Below are 23,911 nucleotides of genomic sequence, written 5' to 3'. Positions count from 1 at the left end.
GAAATCTGGGTAAGAGAGGATCTAGGAGCCAGAGAAGGAGGAGGACTCCAGGGGCCAGCCACCCAGCTACACAGCCAGCCACGGAGTAAGAGTAAGATTTACAGAAGTAAGAGAACGGGAAAAGCCCAGAGGCAAAAGATAGATGGGATAAGTTAAGCTAAGGAAAGCCAGCTAGAAACTAAGCCAAGCTAAGGCCAGGTATTCATAAGTAAGACTAAGTCTCTGTATGTGATTTATTTGGGATCTGGGTGGAGGGCCCACCCAAAAAGAACAAAAACAACCAACACCACCCCAGTGCTGCGATGACAGGACTGTGCTACCAGGCCCACCCTTCATCACCTCATTCTAGTGATGAGGAGACACTGGACACACAGGGACATTCTACAAAGTAATTGGCCAGTGGTCTTCAGGTGTCACAACAGACAGGGAAGATGGAAGAGACCAAGGGGACAGAAAGCGCCACACAATGTGCATCCAGAGCTGGCTTTGGCACTGACATGAAGGTGTTGGTTTTGACCACTGTGCCTTGGCTGTGGGAATCGTTACCAGAGGGACTGAACTGAAAGGAATGTGTGAATGGACTGTTAGCAGAACCTGTCAGGTGAAGGAGAAAGCACAGCTCAATGAGAAAGAGATGGCCAAAGACACAAGCAGATATCTAACACACATGAACTCAAGGCAACTTCAATTAAACCCTAAGGAGATGGGCTAAACCTGGGTCTGACAACAGTAAACACCAGCCTGTGTGGGGACAATGGGATCCCTCTCTACCGCCAGAAGCAGCACACCAGTGCAACTGCTACTCTGGAAAGAGTCTGACATCAGTCACTGTGTCTATCTGGAGATAAATATGCCTCGTGACCCAGTGATTATATCCTAAGATTGACATCCTAGAGCCACCCTTGAGCACGTACACCTGGAGACAGATAAGGAAGGTCACAGCAGTCTCTGTGAGACAAAAAACAGAAAGACACCTATGAGAAGCCTTTGAGTTTGCATAATGGAACAGTAGACAGCAGTGAAAAGAAACCATGGAGAGTAATATGAATGGAAAAAAAGCAAGTTACAAAAGAAAATATGCCCTATGAAACCCCTGATACAAAGTTTGAAAACTGTTGAAAGCTCAAGACCATCATGTTTAAAAATAAGAAACTATTACAGCAACATCACGAAAGAAGGCTAGGGACAAAGGAGATAGAATAAGATCTTGTGTACCTGGGGCAAAGACACAAGAAGGATGTTGAGGTCCTGACACACTGTGACCATAGCAGTCAGTCACACATCTCCTGGTTTCTGGACAGAATACCACTTCTCTTTGAAAACTGACAGTTTTGCAGGATTGGCAGAAGAAAACCCCAAAGCAAACAGGCAAAATACCCTGCATTTTCTGGCTGCAGGCTATGTCCTTAGCAGCCGAAATGGCTACAATGATTAGCCTTTCCGAGACTTATAGATCCTTCAGTGGAGAGAACAAACCTGCAGAGACCTACTTGAAGAGGTCACACAGCTACAAAGGGCATCAGAGAACACCCGAGACCTGGGGCTGCTGCCACCTCCTTGGAGGGAAAGCTGCTTTAAGGGTACTGCTTTCCTATGTGGGCAAGGTAGCTTGAACGCCAGTCTGGACTATGGTAAGAATCCTTTGCTCTTTGTGCCAAGAGAAGTGTGCTCTCCCTGGAACCACTGAGATGGTCAGGCCTCTGCTATGTGTTTTATTTAATATTAGGGTTTGTAGCAAGTTCTAGCTCACTCCTGTTAATACATTTCCCCTATTTGATGGTCTCTCTACAAAACCTAGGCTGTCCTTGAGCTCGAAATCTTCTTGCCCCAGAATCCTGAGTGAGTATGGGGATGACAGGGCTGGGTTTGAAAGGAAATTCTAGGGGGCAGAATTGTCACATAGAGGCTGAAGGCTCCCTCACCAGCTGGAATTCACTCCTGCGGCTGAAGGCTTCCCTGATCCCGGAGTCCCTCCAGAGTGCGCTCAGGGCTGGCACGTAGAGCTGGAAGGTGGCAGGCTCCACAGGCAGCCCTGCCTTGTTCTCGAAGGCCATCAGAAACATCCCGTGCTTCTCGTTCTCAGAGTGCTGCCAGGGAATGCCAAGCTTGTCACGCGCGTCCACAAGCACCCTCGAGCCCTGGAAGGAGGTGAGAAGGGAAAGGAAGTTTACTTGTGTGCTCTGAGCCCACTGTGGAGATCTTTAGCACTGGCTCCTCATTTGTCTGGATATGATGTCTCGATTCCCAGGACCACATCTAGTCATCTGGGAAGAAAGCCTCAACTGGGGAACTGCCTGATCAAAGTGGTCTGTGGGGGACTGTCTTGACTATTAATCAATGCAGGAGGGTCCAGCCCACTGTGGGCAGCACCACCCTGGGCAGGTGGTCCTGGGCTGTATGAGAAAGCTAGCTGAATAAGCCAGAGAGGGAACCAGCAAGCCATGTTCCTTCATAGTTTCTGCTTCAAGTTTCTGCCCTGACTTGCTCGATGATGAACTGTGACCCTGTGTAGGATGAAATAAACCCTTTCTTCCCCAGATTGCTTTTGGTCAGTGTTTTACCATAGTAGTGGAGAGGAAACTAGACCAGCAGCCTATATCTCCGGCTGGAGGTTCGTGTGCACTATCTCCTTTCCTTCTGGGAAGACACTGGGATAGGGCTGCTGCACAGGGAGTGCACATTTAGCGACACTGTCCTAGGACTGTCAACTCCTACTAAGATACAACTGCTTGTCCCAACTCAAAACAGGCAGGAAGTTGTGCATACAAGGCAGTGAGCAACCCTGAGACAAGAAAAGACTGAGCTGACATGAGCTGAGCTGGCCCCTGGCAAGAGCTGAAGCCCCAGATGTACTGCTCCACTGCTGCCGGCAGAAACTGCTTTTGCTTGTTTCCTCAGTGTTAAAAATACAGCAAGTGCTTCTCTGCCCTTTCCTCCCCTTGCAGACAGGGTCAAGGGGATGGAGAAGGAACCTAAATAAAACAGTGCTAGGGGATGCCTGGCCTGGAAAAACTCCCATTGCAGTGGAGGCTCCTGGACACCCTCTCAGATCACTGCTTCAAGATTGGCCAGGCAGACCCTGTGAGGTCTGCAGTGAGCGCCTGAAGGTACTCAGTTCTCTCTGAATAGTTAGTACTGTGTAGAGGAGTGCAGATATCAAGAAGGCAACGGTAGGAAAGACCTCCCAGTTCAGGGCGGTCTGTCTGCATTGCTGCCTGCCAGTCTATGTATCACCAGCTCCACGACTTCCCATGTGGTATTTTATCCTTTTTTATTGTTTTATGTGTGTGGTGTATGTGCGTGTGCATGTGGGTGCACACGGCTGTGCTCACATGTGGGGGCCAGACGGGGATATCTGGCATCCTGCTCTGTTGCTCTCCACCTTATTCCTTTATTGAAATAAACCTGGAGGAAGGCTGGCAGTCAGTAAGCCCCAGAATCCTCCTGTCTCCATCCTAACAGGTCCACATGATCAGGCCCAGTTTTTATGTAGGAGCAGGGGATTCGAACTTAGATCTTCACACAAGCACCACAAGAGCTCTTACCCACCAAGCCAACTCCCCACACTCCCCACATCTACCCCTTTATCTATCTATCTATCTATCTATCTATCTATCTATCTATCTATCTATCTATCTATCTACCTACCTAATCTATCTATCTATCTATCTATCTATCTATCTATCTATCTATCTATCTATCTATCTATCTATCTATCTATGAGGCAAGGACTCATGCAGCACAGGCTGGCTTTGAACCGTGTAGCCAAAGCTAGCCTTGAACTCTTGATCCTCCTACCTCCATATCCCGAGTGCTGGGATGATAGGTGTGCACTACCCCATCCCACATACTCACCCTTTAAAAAAAATGACAACCTTATTGTGATATAATATATATCCTGCCTAATTTGCCCATGAAAAGTACATGGCTCCATGGTTTTAGTTGTCCCTTATCCTAAAATACATCCCCCTAATCAAAGGCAGCCTTTGATAGTTCAACTGCAGCCTTCCACTCTTGCCTCAATCCACTGAGGCACTGTAGTGACACGTCAGTCTTCCCTGCAGTCTAATTGACAGGAATACCTGGCAGAGGTGTTGCCCCCTTGGAGTCGGGGTGACCACACTCACATCATTCACTCAACAATGGGAGAAAACATTTGCCAAACACACAGCTGACAATGGAGTTGTGCTTAGAATTAATTTATAAAGAACACTCAAACCTGTGGTGGTGAGATAGCTCAGCTGGTAAAGATACTTATTGCCAAACCTGACAACCTGAGTTCAATCCTCTAGACCCATACGATGCAAAGAATCAACTCCCTCAAGTTGTCTTTTAACCCTCACACATGTACATCACACACACACACACACACACACACACACACACACACACACACACAGTGAGAGAGAGAGAGAGAGAGAGAGAGAGAGAGAGAGAGAGAGAGAGAGAGCACTCAAACTCAAGTCTCTAGCCTAGTTAGCAAATGGGTGAAGGGCATCAAGGGATTCCAGCAGAGAGCAGGCATAGCCAGGGAATCAACAGGGGAGGGGAGGGAGGCCCACATCCACATGCCCACGATAGTCACAGACTGGGAAAGCAGAGGAAGGCCTTGGCTGAGGACACACCCATTTACACACAGGGAAGATCCAGTATTGGGGGAGGGGGAGGGTACTGGGAGATTCAGAAGCATTTCAGAAAACTAAATGTATTACACAGCCCAGGGACCTTCCTCTCTAGCATTCATCCCAGAGAAACCAAAACCTGTTCACAAAAACCTTCACAAGAATGTGCACATGATATGGATGGTGGAATGTTCACACTATGGAACACTAACTACTCAGTAATAAAAAGGAATGGGCAGTGACAGGGTGTGGCTCAGGAGTTGAGTGTTTGCTTAGCATGCAGAAGGCCTGTGTTCCATCCTTGGTACTGCAGGCAAAAAGGTGATGGGTTCAGCTCTGGAACCAACGGCCAGAGCAACCTGGAAGGATTTCATGTACGTTACTCCAACTGAAGAGTGCCAGCCTGAAAAGATCACGTTACACAACAGTTTATATGCTATTCTCTTCCCCCTCTTCAACCCCCTGTATGATGTTCTTGAAATGATAATGTAAAGATGGACAGCATACGGTGCTTGTGGAGGTTGGTGATGGGAGGAGATGATGATACCGACAAGGGACAGCGCAGGACCTTTGTGATCCTGACTGTGACGGTTATGCACACCGTACCCATGTCCATTTCCTGCTTCTGCTATTGTACTATAATTATGTGTGTCACAACAGTGGAGAATGCTGGCTGACACTGCTCAGACTAGCTTGGCAACCTCCTGCAAACCTATCATTATTTCAGATAAAAAGGCTTCAGAAAGTTCACTAGCAACCAGAGCAGTTTATGTTCCAATGATGGAGTGGGGGACGGGCACTAGAAAAGTCAAAGGAAGGAGCAGGAAAAGGCAAGGCTCCTGTGGTTCAGAGCTGGGTCTTCAGCAGATATTGAGTGTGACCACGGGGACTCACTTGGGGCCAGTGTCTGACCAAGCCCTCCATTCTCCTGCCTCACTGCCGTTGGCTGACTGCTGCCTTTGGGGCCTTCCCACTTCCTGCTTTCTCATACCACACTGTCTTGTCTCTGCCTTCCCCAAAAGACAAAATTGTAAAGGTTGTGAATGAAAAAGAGATCATTCCTACTCTGTACATTATGTACAATAAAACTTAACCGAAGTATGCACAGAGTCCCATTTGTTGAAACCAGAAGGAGGACCCTGTCCTGCTAGACAGTGGCAGCCTGAGCCTGGCAAAGATAGCTGGGACAGGATTTCAGCTTCCGCATGGGCTGGACGAGGCAGCCCTACTGTGCTACTCTGTGGTATCTGGCCTTGTTGTTTTGTTTTCTGAGACAGGGTCTTGTGACATAGCCCAAGATGGACTTGAACTCTCAGAGATCCTCTTGCCTCTACCTCCGGTGTCTGCTACAAGGTTATTTTTTCAGGTGTTATTTTCATATAATAAAGAATTTAGCTTCATAAGGAGTGTGACTTTACTCAATGAAATCTACAACCCAAGTCAGGTTGTAATGGCAGACACTTGTTAGCACTTGGGAGGCTGAGGCAAGAAGATCAAGTTCAAGGACAGCCTAGGCAACTTATGGGTTAAATCCTGTCTCAAGAAACAAATGCACAAACACAGAAGAGATGGATAATCCTCAAGAACAATCATTTTTATGTAGCAGAAGCAAAGTGTGCCCAAAGCAACTCACATCTCTACAGATCACTTACTAAGACTGTTGCTAGCACCAGGAGCCAGGCCTTCCTCAGTGCTGACAGGGACATAAGTGGGCTTAAAATGTGCTTCCAGAGGCCTATGAGATGGCCCAGCTGGTAAGAGTACTTGCCACCCAACCTGAAGACCTGAGTTGGATCCCTGGGATTCACAAGGTAGAAGAGAGAAGTGACTCCTGCAAGTTGTCCTGTGACTGCCATGTGTTTGCTGTGGTACAATATTTGAGTAAGTAGGAGTGCACACACACAATTAAAAAACAAAAAAAAGAACTGAGAGTACCAGTACCTTAGAAGCAAGATACTAGCTTGGGTGTGGTGGTATGAGTTTGTAATCCCAGAATTTGGAAGGCAGAAGCAGGAAGATCGAGTTAAGGCCAACCTGGGCTACAAAGCAAGATTCTAGCTTCTAAAAGCCCAATGGGGCGCATGGGTGTGGGGGTGGGGGCTGCACAGCATAACACTATGACAATGTCTCCTACCCTCTTTTAAAGTAAAAGACCAATTTCCTAAATGAGAAAGCAAAGAAAACCACCACACCTCTACACCTAACGAAGGAAGAAAGAAAGAAGGCAGAAGTCAACAGACTGGAGTTCCCAGGGACTGTTACTCACATTGAATCTGTTGACAACCGTACATTTCAGTCAGTTGTGAAAACATAAATAAGGTTGTAAGCAGTTTGATGACTTTATCCCAGAACAACGGAGCACTTTAAACCTTTCAAAGGGCATCTTTAAGACAACTTATAAATTTAGCCATTTAAATGTTCAGTTGAAAACAGGGCCCCTGTCTGCTGGAGATATGGATTTTGGGGTGTTTTGGCTTTACTCTCTTTAGATGAGGACCCAACCTTGAAAACCCTGGTCTCATTTCCAATAGATTCTAGGTTAGTCTCTGGTCACCCAGTCTCTTTAGAGCAGTGAATCCTGACTGAAGTCTTCCCAGAAAACACACTAAAGCCTTGTTAGACATCAGAGGCCAGCAAGGAGACTTGGTAATGATGGTGCACAGAGGACATGTTGGGTTTGGTTATGCTTTCACAGCGCATGTGCACTCAGAACACTGTTGGTTGAAAACCCACAAGGGCTGAGTGGCTAGCTGTTGGCCACCATCCAAATCAGCGAGAGGCTGCCAGAAATGTAAACAGGATGCATTTCTGTAAGTTGATGAATCCGGCAGGCAGAGACAGCGCCTCTCCGTTTCTCCCTGGAACCAGAACCAGGGATGTTCACATTTAAAGGCCAGAGAGACAGAAAGAAAAGTAAAGGCAGCCAGGGCACTCCCAGCCACCCATTTACAACGAGAAGGTGGATGGTACCCCTGGTGGCTCTGTCCGCTGCCTCTCTCTGGGACACACAAGCACATTATTCTGCTAGGAAAGCCACCCACTGAGTTCTACCAGCAGCCCGAGGCTAAGAACAGTGCCAGGCAATGGGAAAAGATCCAAGAGGCTAGGATGTGGCTCCTGCTCCCAGGGTGCGTTCAAAGATTTTCAGAGCAGGACAGAGCAGGGACATCAGATGGAGTCAAGAGATAATGCTACAAAGAAAGGTCAGAACAATGGAAGGATAGCCAGAAATGTCACTGATGGTGGGAGGCGTGGTTTACACACAGACATGGGGGAGCTGAGAAATCTGGAACTTCTTTGGTACGAAATGGGGACAAACAAAAGTTTTGGAAAAGGGACATGAGGCCTAGCTCCGCCTCCAGATCTATGGAGGGTGGGGTCTTGCAAGAAGAAAAAGAAGACAGGGCAGCCACAGAGAGTGGTCAACTGCTTCAAATGGGAGCCAAACAAAGAAAAGGGGCACACCACTAAAAGAACACAGAGCAAGCCAGGAAGCAGTGGGGTGATGTGTGGGTGAGGTCTTGGCAACTTAAATTCGTGGGTCAGTGGGAAATTCCAAGCAAAATTTTCAGAAAACAGATGGACCCCGAGGCCAAACTGCATTTTGTTGGGTGAGGTGGCACATGCCTGTGAACCTCACACTGGAGAGGTGGAGGCAGGAAGACCAGGCTACAGAACAAAGAGGATGCCAGACTGGAATATATGAGACCCTCAAAAACAACCACTAACCCCCTAAACAGACGTAAAAACCTCCTGGGTTTAGGATATGCAGAGAAATAGGGCATCACCATTGATCTTCAACTGCCTAGAAGAGGGTTTTCTGAAAATCAAAGAAAGGGAGAAAGAAAAGAGGATGTCACCACCCACCCAGGATTCCTCAGGTCTCCCAACGCGGTGCATGAAAAGCTGGGTGAAAGCTTAAGTTCCAGCATGTAGAGGCTTCCGAAAACCACCACCTGTGGCCACTCACAGCCAAGTCCCTCCTCGCCTGGTCTCCCAGGTGTCAGACCAGAAACCCTGCAATCTTCTAAACATTTCACCAAATGTTATAAAGACAAACACCAAGGGGAAAGGAGGCTTTCCTGTTAATGTGCTTAGCCCTGACAAGCAAGAGTAAACAAACACCCCAACCGCTCCAGTCCGATGTGCTCATTCCATGTTTTCTGAGTCAAGCCTGTGAAATAATCTCCATGGTATTTTAAAGGAAGGAAATAGCATGCAATAGTAAATATTGGAATAAATTGTTCACAAGAAGGTGCTTCATAGGATTTTTGTTCAAAGTAAAATAGCCATGTATAATCAGAAGCACAAAACCAGAGTGAATATATTCAAGTGTTCTCTCTCTCTCTGTCTCTCTCTCTCTCTCTCTCTCTCTCTAGCTCTCTCGCTCTTTCTGTTTGTCTGTCTGTCTCTCCAGGTTGAGTTGTGTAATACGTTCTTATGTCAAGCACCACGGGTGCTGGCCCTTGCTGGTGCACACTGTGTGAACCCAGTAGGTTTAGGGGTAGATTTTGGGAAGAATGATAGCAGGCTGTGAGGATGTATAGGCAGAAGGATCAGGGGTTCAGGGTTATCCTTGGCACAGTGAGTTTGAGGCTAGCCTAGGATATAGGAGACCTTGTCTCAAAAATAAACATACAATCAAACAATCCAGGATCACTTCCAGTTAATGAAGAATAGAAAAAAATCATTCAGGAATCCCCGATTGTACGTACTGGCACATAACTGACTATATTTCCTTGTGAGAAATTTCAGCTAGATGAATTATGAAATTTCTGGGTCAAAATTTATTCATAAGGAGTTAGAAAAATGGCCCAGTGGTTAGGAGTGCTTGCTGAGACTGCAGAGAACCACAGTTTGGTTTGGTTCTCCACACCCATAGGGGCTCAATACCACTTATAACTCTAGTTCCAGGGATCCAACTCCTTCTTCTGGCCTCTGCAGGGGCGCGCGCACACACAGAATATATGCATAGTATGGAAAGATGGCTCAGCCAGTAAAGGCACCTCTTGCCAAGCCTGACCACCTGAGTTCAACTGCGGACTGACCTCTACACGTGCAATAAATGTTTAAAAGTATTTAAAAAAAAAATGCCAGGTGGTGGTGCTGCATGCCTTTAATCCCAGCACTCCGGAGGCAGAGGCAGGCGGATCTCTGTGAGTTCGAGGCCGGCCTGGTCTACAGAGTGAGTTCCAGGAAAGGCGCAAAGCTACACAGAGAAACCCTGTCTCGAAAAACAAAACAAAACAAAACAAACAAACAAACAAACAAACAAATAAATAAATAAAATATATGCACATATATTTGGTGCTTTTGACAAGTAGTACTAAACTTGCAACAATTTATATATTGATACTTCTTTCACTGTCCTTTAATTTTCACAAATTGTTTTTAATCAATCTTTTTTACTGAAACTGTCCTTCATTAATACCTTTGTAGCTATCTTTGAACCACAGGTCAGAAAAAAAAAAAAAACACAGCAGAACTGAAAATGCAGCAAGCTCACTAACTCTACTCAAACAGTATTAAGTAGAAAACCCAGAAAAGTAACATATTTGGGTTCTACCCATCTGATAAACTTTCACATTCAAGCTTTACATCGGCACTATGTAGCCATTCCTACTTAATTGAAGTGATAGATAAAGTGCTAAGGTCTCTACTTAGTAATCAAAGTGTCTACTGTTCTGAGGGCCAGCCAATACTTCCAAGAGAACCATAATGACAAGGCATAAAGTGAAACTAAAAACACTCAGCCTGAGTTCAGGAGAGCCTTGAATTTGATGGGCAAGCTAACATTAATGACATTAATGTTATGTGAAACACTGACACATTAAAATAAAGTGTAAGGGAAAATGGCTTGCTCCCGGCTCCTGTTCCTCACCTCTAGAACTACCTAGCATGAGTGGGGAAGGTGGGTGAAGCACGGCCAGGCACTGTGAAGCCCCAAGTTCCAGGCCCAGCTCTGTGACAAACAATCTCATAAGACCCAACCAACTAGAAAAAAACTGACAGATGATAAAATGATCATCAGAGAAAATAAACTCAATGGTAACATAAACATCAGCAAAAACGTACTTTGGCATGTCAGTAAATTCAGGATCAGCACTAAGTGGCCTCTTGCTGCACTGTCACACTGAGCATTTCAAGTTAAGTGGCAGGTTTCAGACATAAACAGACTTGGGAGAGAGTGGTCACTTGGCTCCTAGGAAAAAACTCGGGGGAACATAACACCACTTTGGCCATGAGGAGCCACTGTACATAATTAGATGAACAAGACTGTTGGAGCCCACCTTCTACCCCAGCACTCCAGAGCCTGAAACAACAGAATCTCGAGTTCAAGGCCAGTTTAGGCAGACAGGGCCTCACACTACCCTCCCTCATACTTTGGTATTTTTATGGCTGTTTCCTTCATCTTAGGATTTGCCTAAGATGACTTGCACCTGTCTTCCATGGACTGGATGGTGCCAGTCTAGATAGCTGAGAACAAAAATCTTAAGCTGCACCCAATTAGCACTTATGAAAGGACAGAGTTGGTCCCTGCAATTCCAACATCTGTTTCAGGAATCTGCTGATACATTTTCTTTCTCCTCAGCTCCTCCTGCCATCTTTACCACAGTTTCCAATTTTCTACACACCTCAGTCCATGGAAGGCTCAGGCTGGGCTACATCTGAAAGTCTAGGTCCCTTCCATCAGTATGCATTTGTAAAAATCACTCCAGGGCTCTCTGGAGATTGCCAAAAACAGCTGCCAAGAGACCTGCTATTCCCCAAAGCCTGTGCTGAGCACAGGCCCAAGAGAGTTCCTAACACTCAAGTTAGGCCCCATGCAAGTTGGTATAAAGAGACTATATGTACTTAGAGAACTTAAGTGGTGACAGGTGGGAGTAACATGTCCCCATGTCCTGTATCCAGCTGCCAGCAAATGTTGTCCCTTTACTACCATTACAGTCTTAGCTGGATGGCTGCAGGTCTTCTGACTGGTGTCCTTGTATCTACAATTATCCCATCAGTCTACTCTCAAAACCAGCGGCCAGTTAGCTGATTAAACCAAGTCAGTTTAGATCACTCATTTGTTCAAATCCCTACAAGGGCCACCACTGGATTCACAGCAAAAGCTGAGGTCCTTAAAAACACCTTGGAGACCTGCATGGGCCAGCCTGACTTCTGACCCCACTTCTTCTACTTGTATCTCTGTGGCCTGGTCTACTCCAGCCTCAGAGGCCTCCTTGTCTCTGCCTAGGGGCCTTTGCACTGGTTGTCCCTGAAGGACAATGTGTGAGCCCATTGTCCATCTTTCACACCCTTTGTTTTTCTCTTTAGCTAACACACATTAGATCACTCATTTATCTTGCTTACTATCTCTCCACTATTCCCTCACTGGAATGTCAGCCCCAGGAGGGCAGGATTGTTTGCCATGTTTCCTTCCCTGTCTCTTGGCCTGACACACACAGCAGATGCCCCTGTGGGAGGAAGAATGAAAGGTTCCTAGGGTCATCACTTATAAAACAAGAGCAACCACCCTTCTGTCTCATAGGGTACAGGGAGGAATGCCCAAAGCTGTCATTCTTGAGACAGCATCATGTAGCTTAGGCTGGTGCTGGGATCCTGGGAGTGCACTACCACACTAAGGTTATTCTCCATTATTTATATTAATAGATGTGCATTACACCATTATTGGTCAACAGCAGACAAACAAAGTATCATTAACCAGTTTCCAGAGGGAGGTCCACCACATGAGCACTCCTCAATGAGGTTTAAAATGCATACTGGATCATCCTGTTTAAAAAAAAAAAAAAAAAAAAGGCTGTATAGTTATCTTTAAATTCTTTTTGTTGTTGCTGTTGTTTTTAACACACACCCTACTCCGAGACAGGGTTTCTCTATGTAACAGTCCTGACTGTCCTGAAACTTGCTTTGTAGATCAGGCTATCCTCCAACTCACAGAGATCCGCCTGTCTCTGCTTCCAAAGTGCTGGATTAAGGGCGAGTGCCACCACCGGGCTTAAATTCTTTTTAGTAAATATATCCTTTCCATGTGTCGATAACAAAAGAAAAGAGCCAACTGACAGAAGAGTTCAACCAAAAGGCCACCAGCTTGGCTTACTGACCTGAGTACAGAGCTGCAAAGGACTGGTGCCATTTCCCTCCTCTGTCTCACTCTTTCTCCAAGTACACAGTTGCTTTTCCGGCTAATAAACACCGACCCTTCTGTAAGGGCACTAAGGAACTGGAGCCCAGGCTACTGAGAAACATTCTGTTGCTTAGATGGGTCTTCCTGGGAGGGAGGGAAGGGCATCTCTGTGGAAGTATCAACTTCACGATGACTTTTCAGGGTTCCGAATGCCTTCTCTCTTTGAGCTACAATAAAATACAGCAGGCTGGGTGGTTTGGAGAGAGCAGAAATGTAGTTCTTAGTTCTGGGAGTGGGAATTTTAGACCAAGCACCAGCTGAGCCACTCAGCGGTCAGGGACACTCTGGCTCACAGATGAGGCCTTCTGTTTCCTCATAGGGTAGAGGGGTGGAAGTTCTCTGGAACCCCCCTTTAAGGCTACTGATCCCATTCAGGAGGACTTTGTGCTAGTGACCTGATCATTATCACCAAAGGCCTCATGTCTCTCAATACCACTACCTTAAGGTAGAATTTTAGTACATGGATCTGGGGGCCACCTTCAGACCATAGCACCACAGACAAATGAAATAATAACAGAAGTCGTAATACCACCACTACCAGCCATGGTTTGTCTTTTAGGGGAAACTTAGGCTTGTGGTGTCTGAAGTACATGTATGTGTGTAAGGCTGTGTGGGGGTACATTTACCTGTGCATGTGTGTGTGTGGAGACCAGAGGTCAACATCAGATGTCTTCCTCAATGGCTTCAGAGACCTTATTTTATTTACTTATTTATTTTTTTGAGACAGAGTCTCGCTATATGGCCCTAGCTGTCCTGGACTCCTAGACCAGGCTGACCTTGAATTTATAGAGTGCCTCTGCTTCTCAGGTACCTGGACTACAATTTAATTTTTAAAGATTTCTTTATTTTTATTTTATATGTGTAAGTTTTGTGTGTCCATGTATGTATGTGCACCATATGTGTGCATGAAGAAGATGTTGGATTCCTGATTGTGAGCTGCCATGTGGGCACTGGGAACTGAACCCAGGTCCTCTGCAAGAGCATCTAGCACTCTTAAGCACTTAACTACCTCTCCAGCCACTCCCCTTATTTTTGGAGACAGGGTTTCTCACTGAATCTGGCGCTCACAGTTTGGTCAGACTGGCTGCCAGCAAGCTCCCAGGTTGGCCTACCTCCTGTCCGAGCTGAGACTACGGATGCAGGACCCCGCACACAGCTTCGTGTGCACACTGGGTGTTTCTTCTTGCACAGCAAGCACTTTCCCCCCGTGCCATCTTCCCCAGATTCATAACTCAGCTTTTGATTGTGCTAACAGTAAGGCAGGGAGCTAGCCTGGCTCAGGTTTCAAGTGAATAAGGCAGGACACATCCTCATCCATCTCCATATACCTGCACACACACACATAACACACACACACACACACACACAGAGCACACGCATGTGCGAGAGAGGGGGAGTGATCTACCTGTAACTCAAGGTAAAGGAAGTAGTTATTTGGCTTTCCAGGGTCTTAATGACTACACACACACACACACACACACACACACACACACGTGTGTGTGTGTACAGTCATTAAGACCTTCCTACATTTGACGTGTAATCACTTTACCCATATTATGTGTGTATTTTCTAGCTCAAGAACAAAACAAAGTTTTAAAACTGTAAATATTTGTAGGCTTTGATAAGACAAAGGTAATGTTTGTATTTTCTAAGTCCAGAGCAGGCATGTGGTACAAACTTCCTCAAGTACAACTGGTCCAGGGAGGGAAGGGAGGTTTCCTGTCAGCAATGTTTGCTGACAGTCCTAATGTCACCAAGGAGTCCTGAGTGGACCTGGGGTCAGAGGGACATGTGGGAACTGGATGCTGCTATCTCTGGACTCAGGGGGTTGAAGCTGAAGACAAAGACAGGCATTCCCGGATGACACAGATACACTTGAGTCTATGAAGGAAAGACAGACAGAGATGAGGCAAGTTAAGTGTAAGATGGATCTGCTCCTAGTGGAGCAGGCTGTAGTGAGGAGATCTAGATCTCTGACTAGGTCTGCCTGTCAGCAAGCCTTCTGTGTCTACAAGCCAGGGACACAGACTATGACGGCTAAATGTAAGTGTCAACATGATGTGCCTCAGGTGACCAGATAAACCACTGTTCCTGGGTATTTCCAAGGACACTGGTTCGGAGGCTCAGTAAAGAACAGCCCTTCCCAGTACTGGTGAGCACCTCCCTGCTCCTAACAGCCTGGACAGAGAAAAGGCCCAGGAGGGAGGGACCTGCCCTTTCCCTGTCTTGCTGCTTCAGCCAGGACAACTTACTGGTCTTCTCTCAGACAGGGCCCCCACTGCCAGCTCCCTACGTTCCTAGGCTTTAGGACTCTGCCTGGATTTTACCCTGGCTTCCTCAGCTCTCCAAGCTGGCAGATCACTGAACTGCTCAGCCTCCATAATCATGGAGCCAACTCCTCTCATGAAATCTCCTTTCACATAGCTACATACCCTCACGGATGTTTCCCTGGAGAGCTCTGGCCAGGCAGAGATTAGGAGGCTCTGACTTGCTATTAGCAATGCTGCCTCTGGGAGCTGAACTCACTGAGCCTGTGCCTTTATCAGAAGAACTCCAACAGCAGCACTTTCAGTCTCCAGCTTGCTGTAGTTCCTGAGCACAAGCAACACTGATGTAGACTCCAGTAACTTAGTTAACTAGTTAACTCTAGTTAACGCTAGTAACTGGGTCAGGCTAGCATGGTGGTACATGCCTCTAACCAGCGCACACAAGGAGACTGAGGCAAGGAATCTGCAAGCTTGAGGTAAGCCTGGGCTACAGAGCAGTAGTAAGCTCTCAAAAGGGGGGTGGGGGCTGGTGGCTAGGGAGGTAGCAGAGTGGGCAAGCATGAGGACTTGAGTTCCCAGCTCTGTTGAACAGTTCCAGCACATGTGCTTTAAAAAGCTGGATGTGCTAGCACCACACTGGGGAGCCCAGCACTGGGGAGCTTGCTGGCTAGTCGGTCTAGTGGAGACAACGAGCTCTAGGTTCACTGAATCTCAAAGAGAAAGATGAAGAGTGTCTGAGGAAGACATCTATTGACCTTTGACCTCCACACAAGCACACACTGGTGAACACACCATATGTACACACACACCTCCAACAGTCTGGAGTAAAGACAATTACAGACATCAGAATAAACCACCTTTCAACTTCATCCAAGCCCATGAACAAACTCAAAGTCACACACTAAGACTTGGGGGCACTTCTCTGCACCCATGAACTCCCAAGAAGTTCTGCCACGGGAGCCTCAGGTGTGCTTCCTCCCCCAGCTCCTTGCTCTGCTTTCTGCCTGGCTGCTTGTCGTGGCACAGAATTTCCGAGGTGGGAGTTTACCAGGCTGTGTCTGACACCTGGCGTCACTCAAGTCTACAAACACCCCTTATCCTGCCCACCTTTTCCTCGTTGTATGGCACAGCATGGGAGTCTGTAGTGGCTTACTGGCCGGCCTTCCTGCTAGGCTGCACTATGCACAGGGCTTAAGACACATTCACATTTTATTTCTCGTGCCTAACAGCAGGCCCTTGCATGTGACAAGGACATTATTTCTGTTCTGTGGCAGCCCGCTGAACCTAATTCAGTTTGCCCAGAGGTGCTGTGTGCTTGGTCCTGTGGCAGCACCAAGGCCAGTTATGGCTGGGTCCCTGAGAAGCTGACCTGTAGAGGAAGAACATGGACAAGTCAACAGCAAGGCAAGGCAGGCCTGCAGCACCACACTACTGTTCTGTCTGTGGGAAGGGACTGTCAAAAAACAAGCTGCCAGAAGGCCACAGAGTAGCGCTGATGCTGACCTTAAGAGAGAGCCAGCCACGCAGGAAGCTGTGGCAGTTTCCCTGGCAGGAGGAATCTCCTGCGCATTTTTACAAAATTAAACAAGACTGGAGAGGCCTGGACTATGTGGAGAGAAGACACCACTGTGGTGGTGGACACTGGACTAATGCTGTGGCCTAGGCTTCACTGGGCCTTTTGGATTTTTCCTTGACTACTGTTTGGAAGTGAGTAAAATAATTTGGGAATAGAAGAAATTTAATGTCAAGGTTGTCACTTTATTAAATTTTTTTTAAGGGGCTAGAGAGACAGCTTAGTGGGTAAACTATATGCCATGCAAATATGAGGCGTGGAGTTTGGATCCCAAGAACTCCTACGAAAACTGGGAAGGCCCAGCTACTGCCTGTATTCTCAGCACTTGGGAGGCAAGTAACAGTGGATCCTAGGGCTAGCTGGCTAGCTAGACCAACCAGTTGGCAAGCTCTGTGTTCAGCAAGAGACCCTGCCTCAATAAAGTGGAGAGAAATTGAGAAGACCCAGTGTCGACTCAACTCTCCATACCCACACATGTGCCCACACCTACGTGTGTCCTCAACATTCATGTGCATGCATATCATACACACATACAAATGCAGATTTTTGTTAAGGAGGGCTGGTATAGTGCTTGCCTGCAAACTTAGGGCCTGAGTTCAATCCCTGGAGCCTACACTAAAAACAAAGTCCGGGAGTAGTGATGCACTTGCAATCTCAGTGCTGGAAATATTGACACAGGGAAAAATTGCTAGTCTGACTGGCCCAGTCAGTCCTGTCTCAAAACACAAAGTGGCCCGCACATGAGGAACATTAAAAGCTGCCCTTTGGTTTTTCCATTCGTGTGCACGCATGCATATGCATACATACATACACACACACACACACACACACACACACACACACACACACACACATCTTTGAGGGCTGCAGTATAATTAAGTGGTAAAGTGTTTGTCTCACATGCACAAAGCCCTGGGTTATATCTCTACCACCTAAAAGCAAATTCTTTGTAAGTTTGCCAAAGTAGACTTGGAGACTGCCTATTTGGGAGCTTGGCCTTCTGTCATACATTTATCCATGTGTGGACCACAAAGCCACTCTCAGATTTGGTCACCACTGGTCAAGATGCCAATAAAACTGAGGACACTGCTTGCCTTGCCCCTGCCACACAGCAGCAGGTCTAGGGGAGAGCCGGACTGTAAGAAGCTGTGTTTGCCTGCTTACTCTGAGGTCCTCAGAGACTACCTTCTCCAAGGCTGGGCCATGCTACGAAGCCTGTAATTCAGTCTGCATCCATGGGGAAGCCCAAACCTCAAAGCATTAGGAGCAGGCCGACATCAGACTGTCAGAACCAAAGGATAGAATTAAAGTCTCTCTCCACACTGCCCTTAGTCAAGAACTATGGGTTATACGGTAGGGAGGGGGTGAGCTATGACAAGAGTTCAGACCAGGACACTCTTGCATGACCATCTCTTAGGAGACAGGTGGGCAAAACCACTGATCGGGTGGTCGGAAACTGGATGGCAAATGAACTTGGTAAACTACTATCATAAAGAGGTGCATCTTATTGTTGTCACTATAGTGTGAGTCCCATCCACAACAGCAGTATGGAGTTTGCTTCTCTTGTGACACTGGCCTCTCCATACTGCTTTCTGGCTGCGATGTTCTGACAGCCATGAGCTGACCCAGGGCTCTGGTTTCTTTCTCTTCTCTATGTGACTGCCTATGTCAGTGGTCCTCAAAAGCAGGCTACATCTTCTCCCCAGTCTCAGAATCATCTGAGGAATTTGAACCTCTGGACTCCAGCCTGAACCCCAGACTTCTTGATTCAAGGTCTCTGGGGCTGAAGTCCAGGCTGAGCATTTCAGAGGGCCTGTCCTATGGCTCCTCAGCCTGTTGCCTGCCCAGCTAGGACAGGAAAATGGTGGATTTCACATTTCTTGGCATTCCAGATCCACAGGTGGATCCTTTTTCTGTATCTCTGGTGTTGTGATACCTGAGGCCTTGCTGATTGGTGAGACACAGCTCTTCCCAAGGACAAGATACACTCCCCTGTGAGAACCCATCCCATCTCATCAGCCAACACAGAGCACATTCTCAGAGACACCTCTTTGAAGTTTCCCCTGGCTGTCCCCTGTTTGATGCTGTATTTCTCTGCCCCAGTCACCCAGGGCCAGATGCTGGACCACCAGGGACCACTTTGTAGTCCCCAACATGATTTAAACTGCCTGATCCTAAACCTCCTGTCCCACCTTGCTTTGTTTCTTTTCACAGAAACCACAGTGCAGGCCAGGTATGGTGTGCCTGCTCTGGCTTCCCAAACTGGTGAGCACTAAGCCCTTTCCCCAGCACAGTGACATCTGTATCTACATGTCTCCCATTCCTGCTGGAGATAGATCCTGGCGCCCCTCCATCACCCTTTCCTTCTTTTTGCAGCACACATATTCAGTAAGATCCAATGATATATTTACTGTGCATTGTTCATTAATCTAAAATAAGCTATGTGGTTTTTCAGACCTCGGATACGTCCCCTGAGAAGCAGTGTTGACGGCATCTGGTGGAGCCAGCCTGGCCTGAAACCGCCCCTCAACCCACATCTAAGTACGTTCCAGCTCAGCTCTGGCCACAACACATTAGGGACACAGGCAAGGCCATACAGTGAGGCACTGTCGGGCACAGGGGAAATGGTAAACAACCTGAATGCACATCAGGAGGGGAACAAGATCACCACTGTGGCAAGCCATGTGCTGGTCAGAGTGAACAGCTCCACATACCAGTATGGCTCAGATACAAACGGAAGGGCCAACAATTTGATTTTTCAAACAATGTGTTCAAAGGTGGCACCATTTAGTTTCGTTTTTTCAAGACAGGGTTTCTCTGTGTGGCCCTAGTTGTCCTGGAACTCACTCTGTAGATCAGGCTGTCCTTAAACTCAGAGATGTGCCTGCCTCTGCCTCCTGAGTGCTGGGATTAAAGATGTTTGCCACCGGGCGGTGGTGGCGCACGCCTTTAATCCCAGCACTCGGGAGGCAGAGCCAGGCGGATCTCTGTGAGTTCGAGGCCAGCCTGGGCTACCAAGTGAGTCCCAGGAAAGGCGCAAAGCTACACAGAGAAACCCTGTCTCGAAAAACCAAAAAAAAAAAAAAAAAAAAAAATAGTATAAGAACATGAACTGAACAAACTGAGTTGTTGCTTTTGGGCCGAGGGCAGCAGCTGACAAATGGCACTGAGCTGTGTCCAGACACAAATGAGGTGTGCACAGACCCTTTCTACCCCAAGAGCAGCCATGAGAAAGGGACAGTCATACTCCATCCACAGGTGAGGAAACTGGCTCACAACTAAGAAAACAGGAAAGGCATTGAGGGCACCACACACATCGGCCCTCCTGAATGGACCCTGTGGCCCTGAGTGGCCACCCTACTCTCACTCTTCCTGAACCTTTACCCACCTCCTGCTCTTGGGCAATGTCCCACTCAGCATGCAGCACTAGAATTACAGGTTGCACCATTTATCTCTTCTACTCATGGCAATAGCTTCCCACCACTTATTTTTATCTGTGTGTATATCTATGTATAGCAAGTGTGCTCAACGTGTGTCTGTGTGGAGGCCAAGGGCTGACCTTAGGTGCTGTTACTCAGAAGTCATCTTTCTTGTTTCTGTTTTATTTTTGAGACAGGGTCCCTCACTGGGATTAGGCTAGGCTGGCTGTGACCAGCTAGCCCCGGGGATTTCCTGTCTCTGCCTCCCAGCATTGGGACTGCAGCCGGACAGCACCTCACTTGGATTTTTATGGGATGCTGGGGCCTGAACTCAGGTCCTCATGCTTGCATAAGCAAGCACTTTACTGACTGGGGTATCTCCCTAGTCTTCTCCATTTTAATTGTCTATGCAGTGGATGAAGCCCAGCACTTACCTCCTGTTTTTGGTTTCTTTGAGATAAAAAAGACTTGCTAGACAGCCCAGGCTGGCCTGAAAACTTTGCAGGCTAGGCTGGACTCAGCCTCCTGAGTGCTAGGATTATAGTAAATAGAGAATGTTTACCATATCCCTCTCTCTGCCCTCAGTCTGCTGTGCTTTGCTCATCATCATGGGCCTTGGCTGTCTACAGTACCCAGTATAAGCCCTCCTGAGTACCTGTTCCCTGACCCCTCTGTCTGGATAGTCTTTCTCAGACATCTGCTATTTTATTTCTTCTGCGCTGTCTTTGCTCAGCATCCCTGAGCCAGGAAACTCAGCACAAATCAGCAACTGTTTCCTCCCCCAATCTGCTTTATTATTCTTCAGGCTCCTTATCACCTGGCAGTCACATCCCCTTTTTTTCCCCTTAAAAAAATTAAGAAATTATTTTAGTGTATGGGTGTTTTTCCTGTATATATGTGCATCATGCATGAGTCTGGTGCCCATAGAGGCCAGAGAGGACATTGGATCCCCTGCAATTGGAGTTACAGACAGCTGTGAGCTGCCATTTGGGTCCTAGGAATTGAATGGAGGTCCTCTGGAAGAGTAGTCAGCGCTCTTAACCACATCTCTTTAGCCCCCTCCATGCTCCGCCCCTGCAGTTTCTCTGTGTAGTCCTGGCTGTCTTGGAACTAACTCACTTTGTCAAACAGGCTGGCTTCAAACTCACAGATCTGTCTACCTCTGCCTCCCAAGCACTGGGGTTAAAGGCGTGTACCACCACCTCCTGGCTTGTTTGTTTGTTTTGAGACAAGATCTCACTATGTAGCATAGTCTGGCCCAGAATCCTCCTGCCTCAAACTCCCGGATACTGGGATTATACATACATGCTACCATGCCCGGATCAGATATTTCTTAATTTACTATTTGTTCCTAAGCTGTGTAACCACAAGAATATGAATTTCATGGCTGCAAAGACTGTGTCTACCTGACTACTGCTGTCTTCCCAATACTGAGTTTAGCCCTCGCACTCAGGAGTTCCTGGGATGAATGGATGCATGCATGAATGAGACACGTATATCAGGACACAGAGATGGAGCTGGTGAAGACTCCAGTCTAAATAGTGTGGTTTCAGTTCTAGGAGGAGAAGAAAGCATCATGGAAGAAATTTCAAAGTGATGAAATAGAAGACACATCTAAAATAAGAACGGTGATGTCTTTGGCTGTCAGCTGTGAGTGAAGGACTCTTGGGGTGCGTAGTCTCTTTCTGCCTCCCTTCCTGGGTCTCTGCTACTTGCAAATCTCTCTTCTCAGTCTTCTTTTTAAATCTCTGTAAGTACATTGCACACTAATCACTAGTTTAAAAGGCACTAGAACACCATGAAATTACATTTCAGATGGCATTAACATTCAGTACAGTACATTCAAGTTAGTTTACTGAATGGACAATGACTATGTAATGGCTGAAAGGCACATTAGGATTTGGAAGGTTCTGGGGAATTGCCATTAAGAAGACTTATAAGACACAGAACAACACTGTCATTTAAGAAACGGGTTATCCTAAGCCTTCTGCACAGCAAAGGAAAACAGTGAACTGTGTGAAGATGGCTTACAGTATGGGAGAAAATCTTTGCCAGCTAGACAACTGACGGGATTAATATACAGACTATATAAAGAAAATGCAAAAATTGAAGTGCCCCCAAAACAAACGAGCCAGCCAGTAAATGAGCAAATAAGATGGAGAGATAGGTCCTGAGACATGGAGTACAAATGGCAAATAAACTTGAGAAAATGTTCAGCACCCTCGGCTGTCAGGGAAGCGGGCAGATTAAAATGACACTGAGATTCCCCACCAGCCAGAATGACTACTATGGAGAAAACACGTGCTGGCGAGGCGAGATCTCATACACTGTTGGCAGAAATAAACATAAATGGGCGCAGTCACCATGGAAATAAACCCACAATCTGGCCACCAGTTCTGAGGTATACTCCAAGAACTGCACTGTTTTAATAGTGAGGTTACAGACCCTGCCAGGTACCCATCAACTGACATGCAATGGAGTTTTCTCAGCTGTCAAGAAGAATAAAATGGGGCTGGGGAGATGGTTCAGAGGTAAGCACATCTGCTTTGTGGACATGAGGACCTGAGTTTAAACCCCCAGAGCCGCCGGGCGGTGGTGGCGCACGCCTTTAATCCCAGCACTCGGGAGGCAGAGCCAGGCGGATCTCTGTGAGTTCGAGGCCAGCCTGGTCTCCAAAGCGAGTTCCAGGAAAGGCGCAAAGCTACACAGAGAAACCCTGTCTCGAAAAACCAAAAAAAAAAAAAAAAAAAAAAAAAAAAAAAAAAAAAAAAAAAAAAAACCCCAGAGCCTATGTAGAGAGCTGGGTGGCTGGGTGTAATAGTATATGCCTGGGACCCCCAGTTCTCTCTCTCTCTCTCTCTCTCTCTCTCTCTCTCTCTCTCTCTCTCTCTCTCTCTCTCTCTCTGTGTGTGTGTGTGTGTGTGTGTGTGTGTGTGTGTGTGTGTAGATAGGAGGATCACTGGGGTTTGCTTATAGCAAAGTCCAGGTTCAGCGAGAGACTGTCTCAAAGAAGAAGGTAGTGAGAGTAGGACACCAAATGTCCTCCTTGGGCATCTGCGTGTGTGCACAAGCAAGTGCACTTGCACACATATGCACACACACCACACACATACATATAACACCATACCCCATGTTCACTGCCTAAGGAATGGATCAATAACATGTCTATCAGATAGAATACCACTCAGCCATCCAAGGAACAGGCTTCCAGTGCATAATATAGATGATTTGGAAACATCACAGCAAGTGTTATAGCTTGAGCCTGAAGTGCTCCCCACAGAGCCCAGGCACCACCAGACCTGACTATTGTTTAAGGTGAAAAAAAAAACCAAAAAACAAAAAACAAACCTAGCTGCTTTTGGTCGCTCATGCCTATAATCCTGGCACTGGAAAGGCTAAGGGAAAATCAAAATTAAAAGTTTGAGGCCAACTGGAGCAATATTTGTGAGAGAAAAAGAAGAAAACATCTGGAGATGTAGCTTAGGGTAGAAGCACTTGCCTAGCAAGTGCTAGTTCCTAGGTTCAATTCTCAATACTGCAAGGAGGAAAAGAAAATCTTCCAGTGAGGTGTAAACTTCCGGTCCCACACTCATCTGCCCAGTACAGTCTGTTGGTCAGGCAGCCACCATGGTCTTGGCCTGAACACTTCATAAAGATGACAGTGCTGCCACCTCCTAGTCTACATGGACACCACTCTAAGGAGCCATTCCCATTCTGCTAAGAGGCTGTCTAAGTGAAAGAGGCCAAGCAAGGATTTTTCTGATGAGCCTTCTAAGTATTCTAGGTTTAAGAAATTCAGGAGCTGTGTGGACTACAGTTGTTCTATCAAGACCACTGAG

The 23,911-nt window shown here is 46.9% G+C and overlaps 1 protein-coding gene across 2 annotated transcripts in view; it reads right to left on the bottom strand.

Moving 5' to 3' along the window:
• The window catches only part of Gna12 (G protein subunit alpha 12), an 82,662-nt gene that overhangs the window by 33,432 nt on the left and 25,319 nt on the right, over positions 1-23,911 (bottom strand). The window contains exon 2 of one of the 2 annotated variants that reach the window (XM_052754198.1): positions 1,923-2,138. The exons of the other annotated variant lie outside the window; for it this stretch is intronic. Within the exon in view, the coding sequence (XP_052610158.1) occupies positions 1,923-2,138 (216 nt within the window). The remainder of the gene's footprint in view (positions 1-1,922; positions 2,139-23,911) is intronic. 2 annotated transcript variants of the gene reach the window in all.

This window comes from Peromyscus californicus, unplaced genomic scaffold (assembly GCF_007827085.1).
Source record: "Peromyscus californicus insignis strain IS unplaced genomic scaffold, ASM782708v3 Scaffold_2__1_contigs__length_46816999, whole genome shotgun sequence".
Lineage (NCBI taxonomy): Eukaryota > Metazoa > Chordata > Mammalia > Rodentia > Cricetidae > Peromyscus > Peromyscus californicus.
This window is presented reverse-complemented; position numbering and strand designations above follow the sequence as displayed.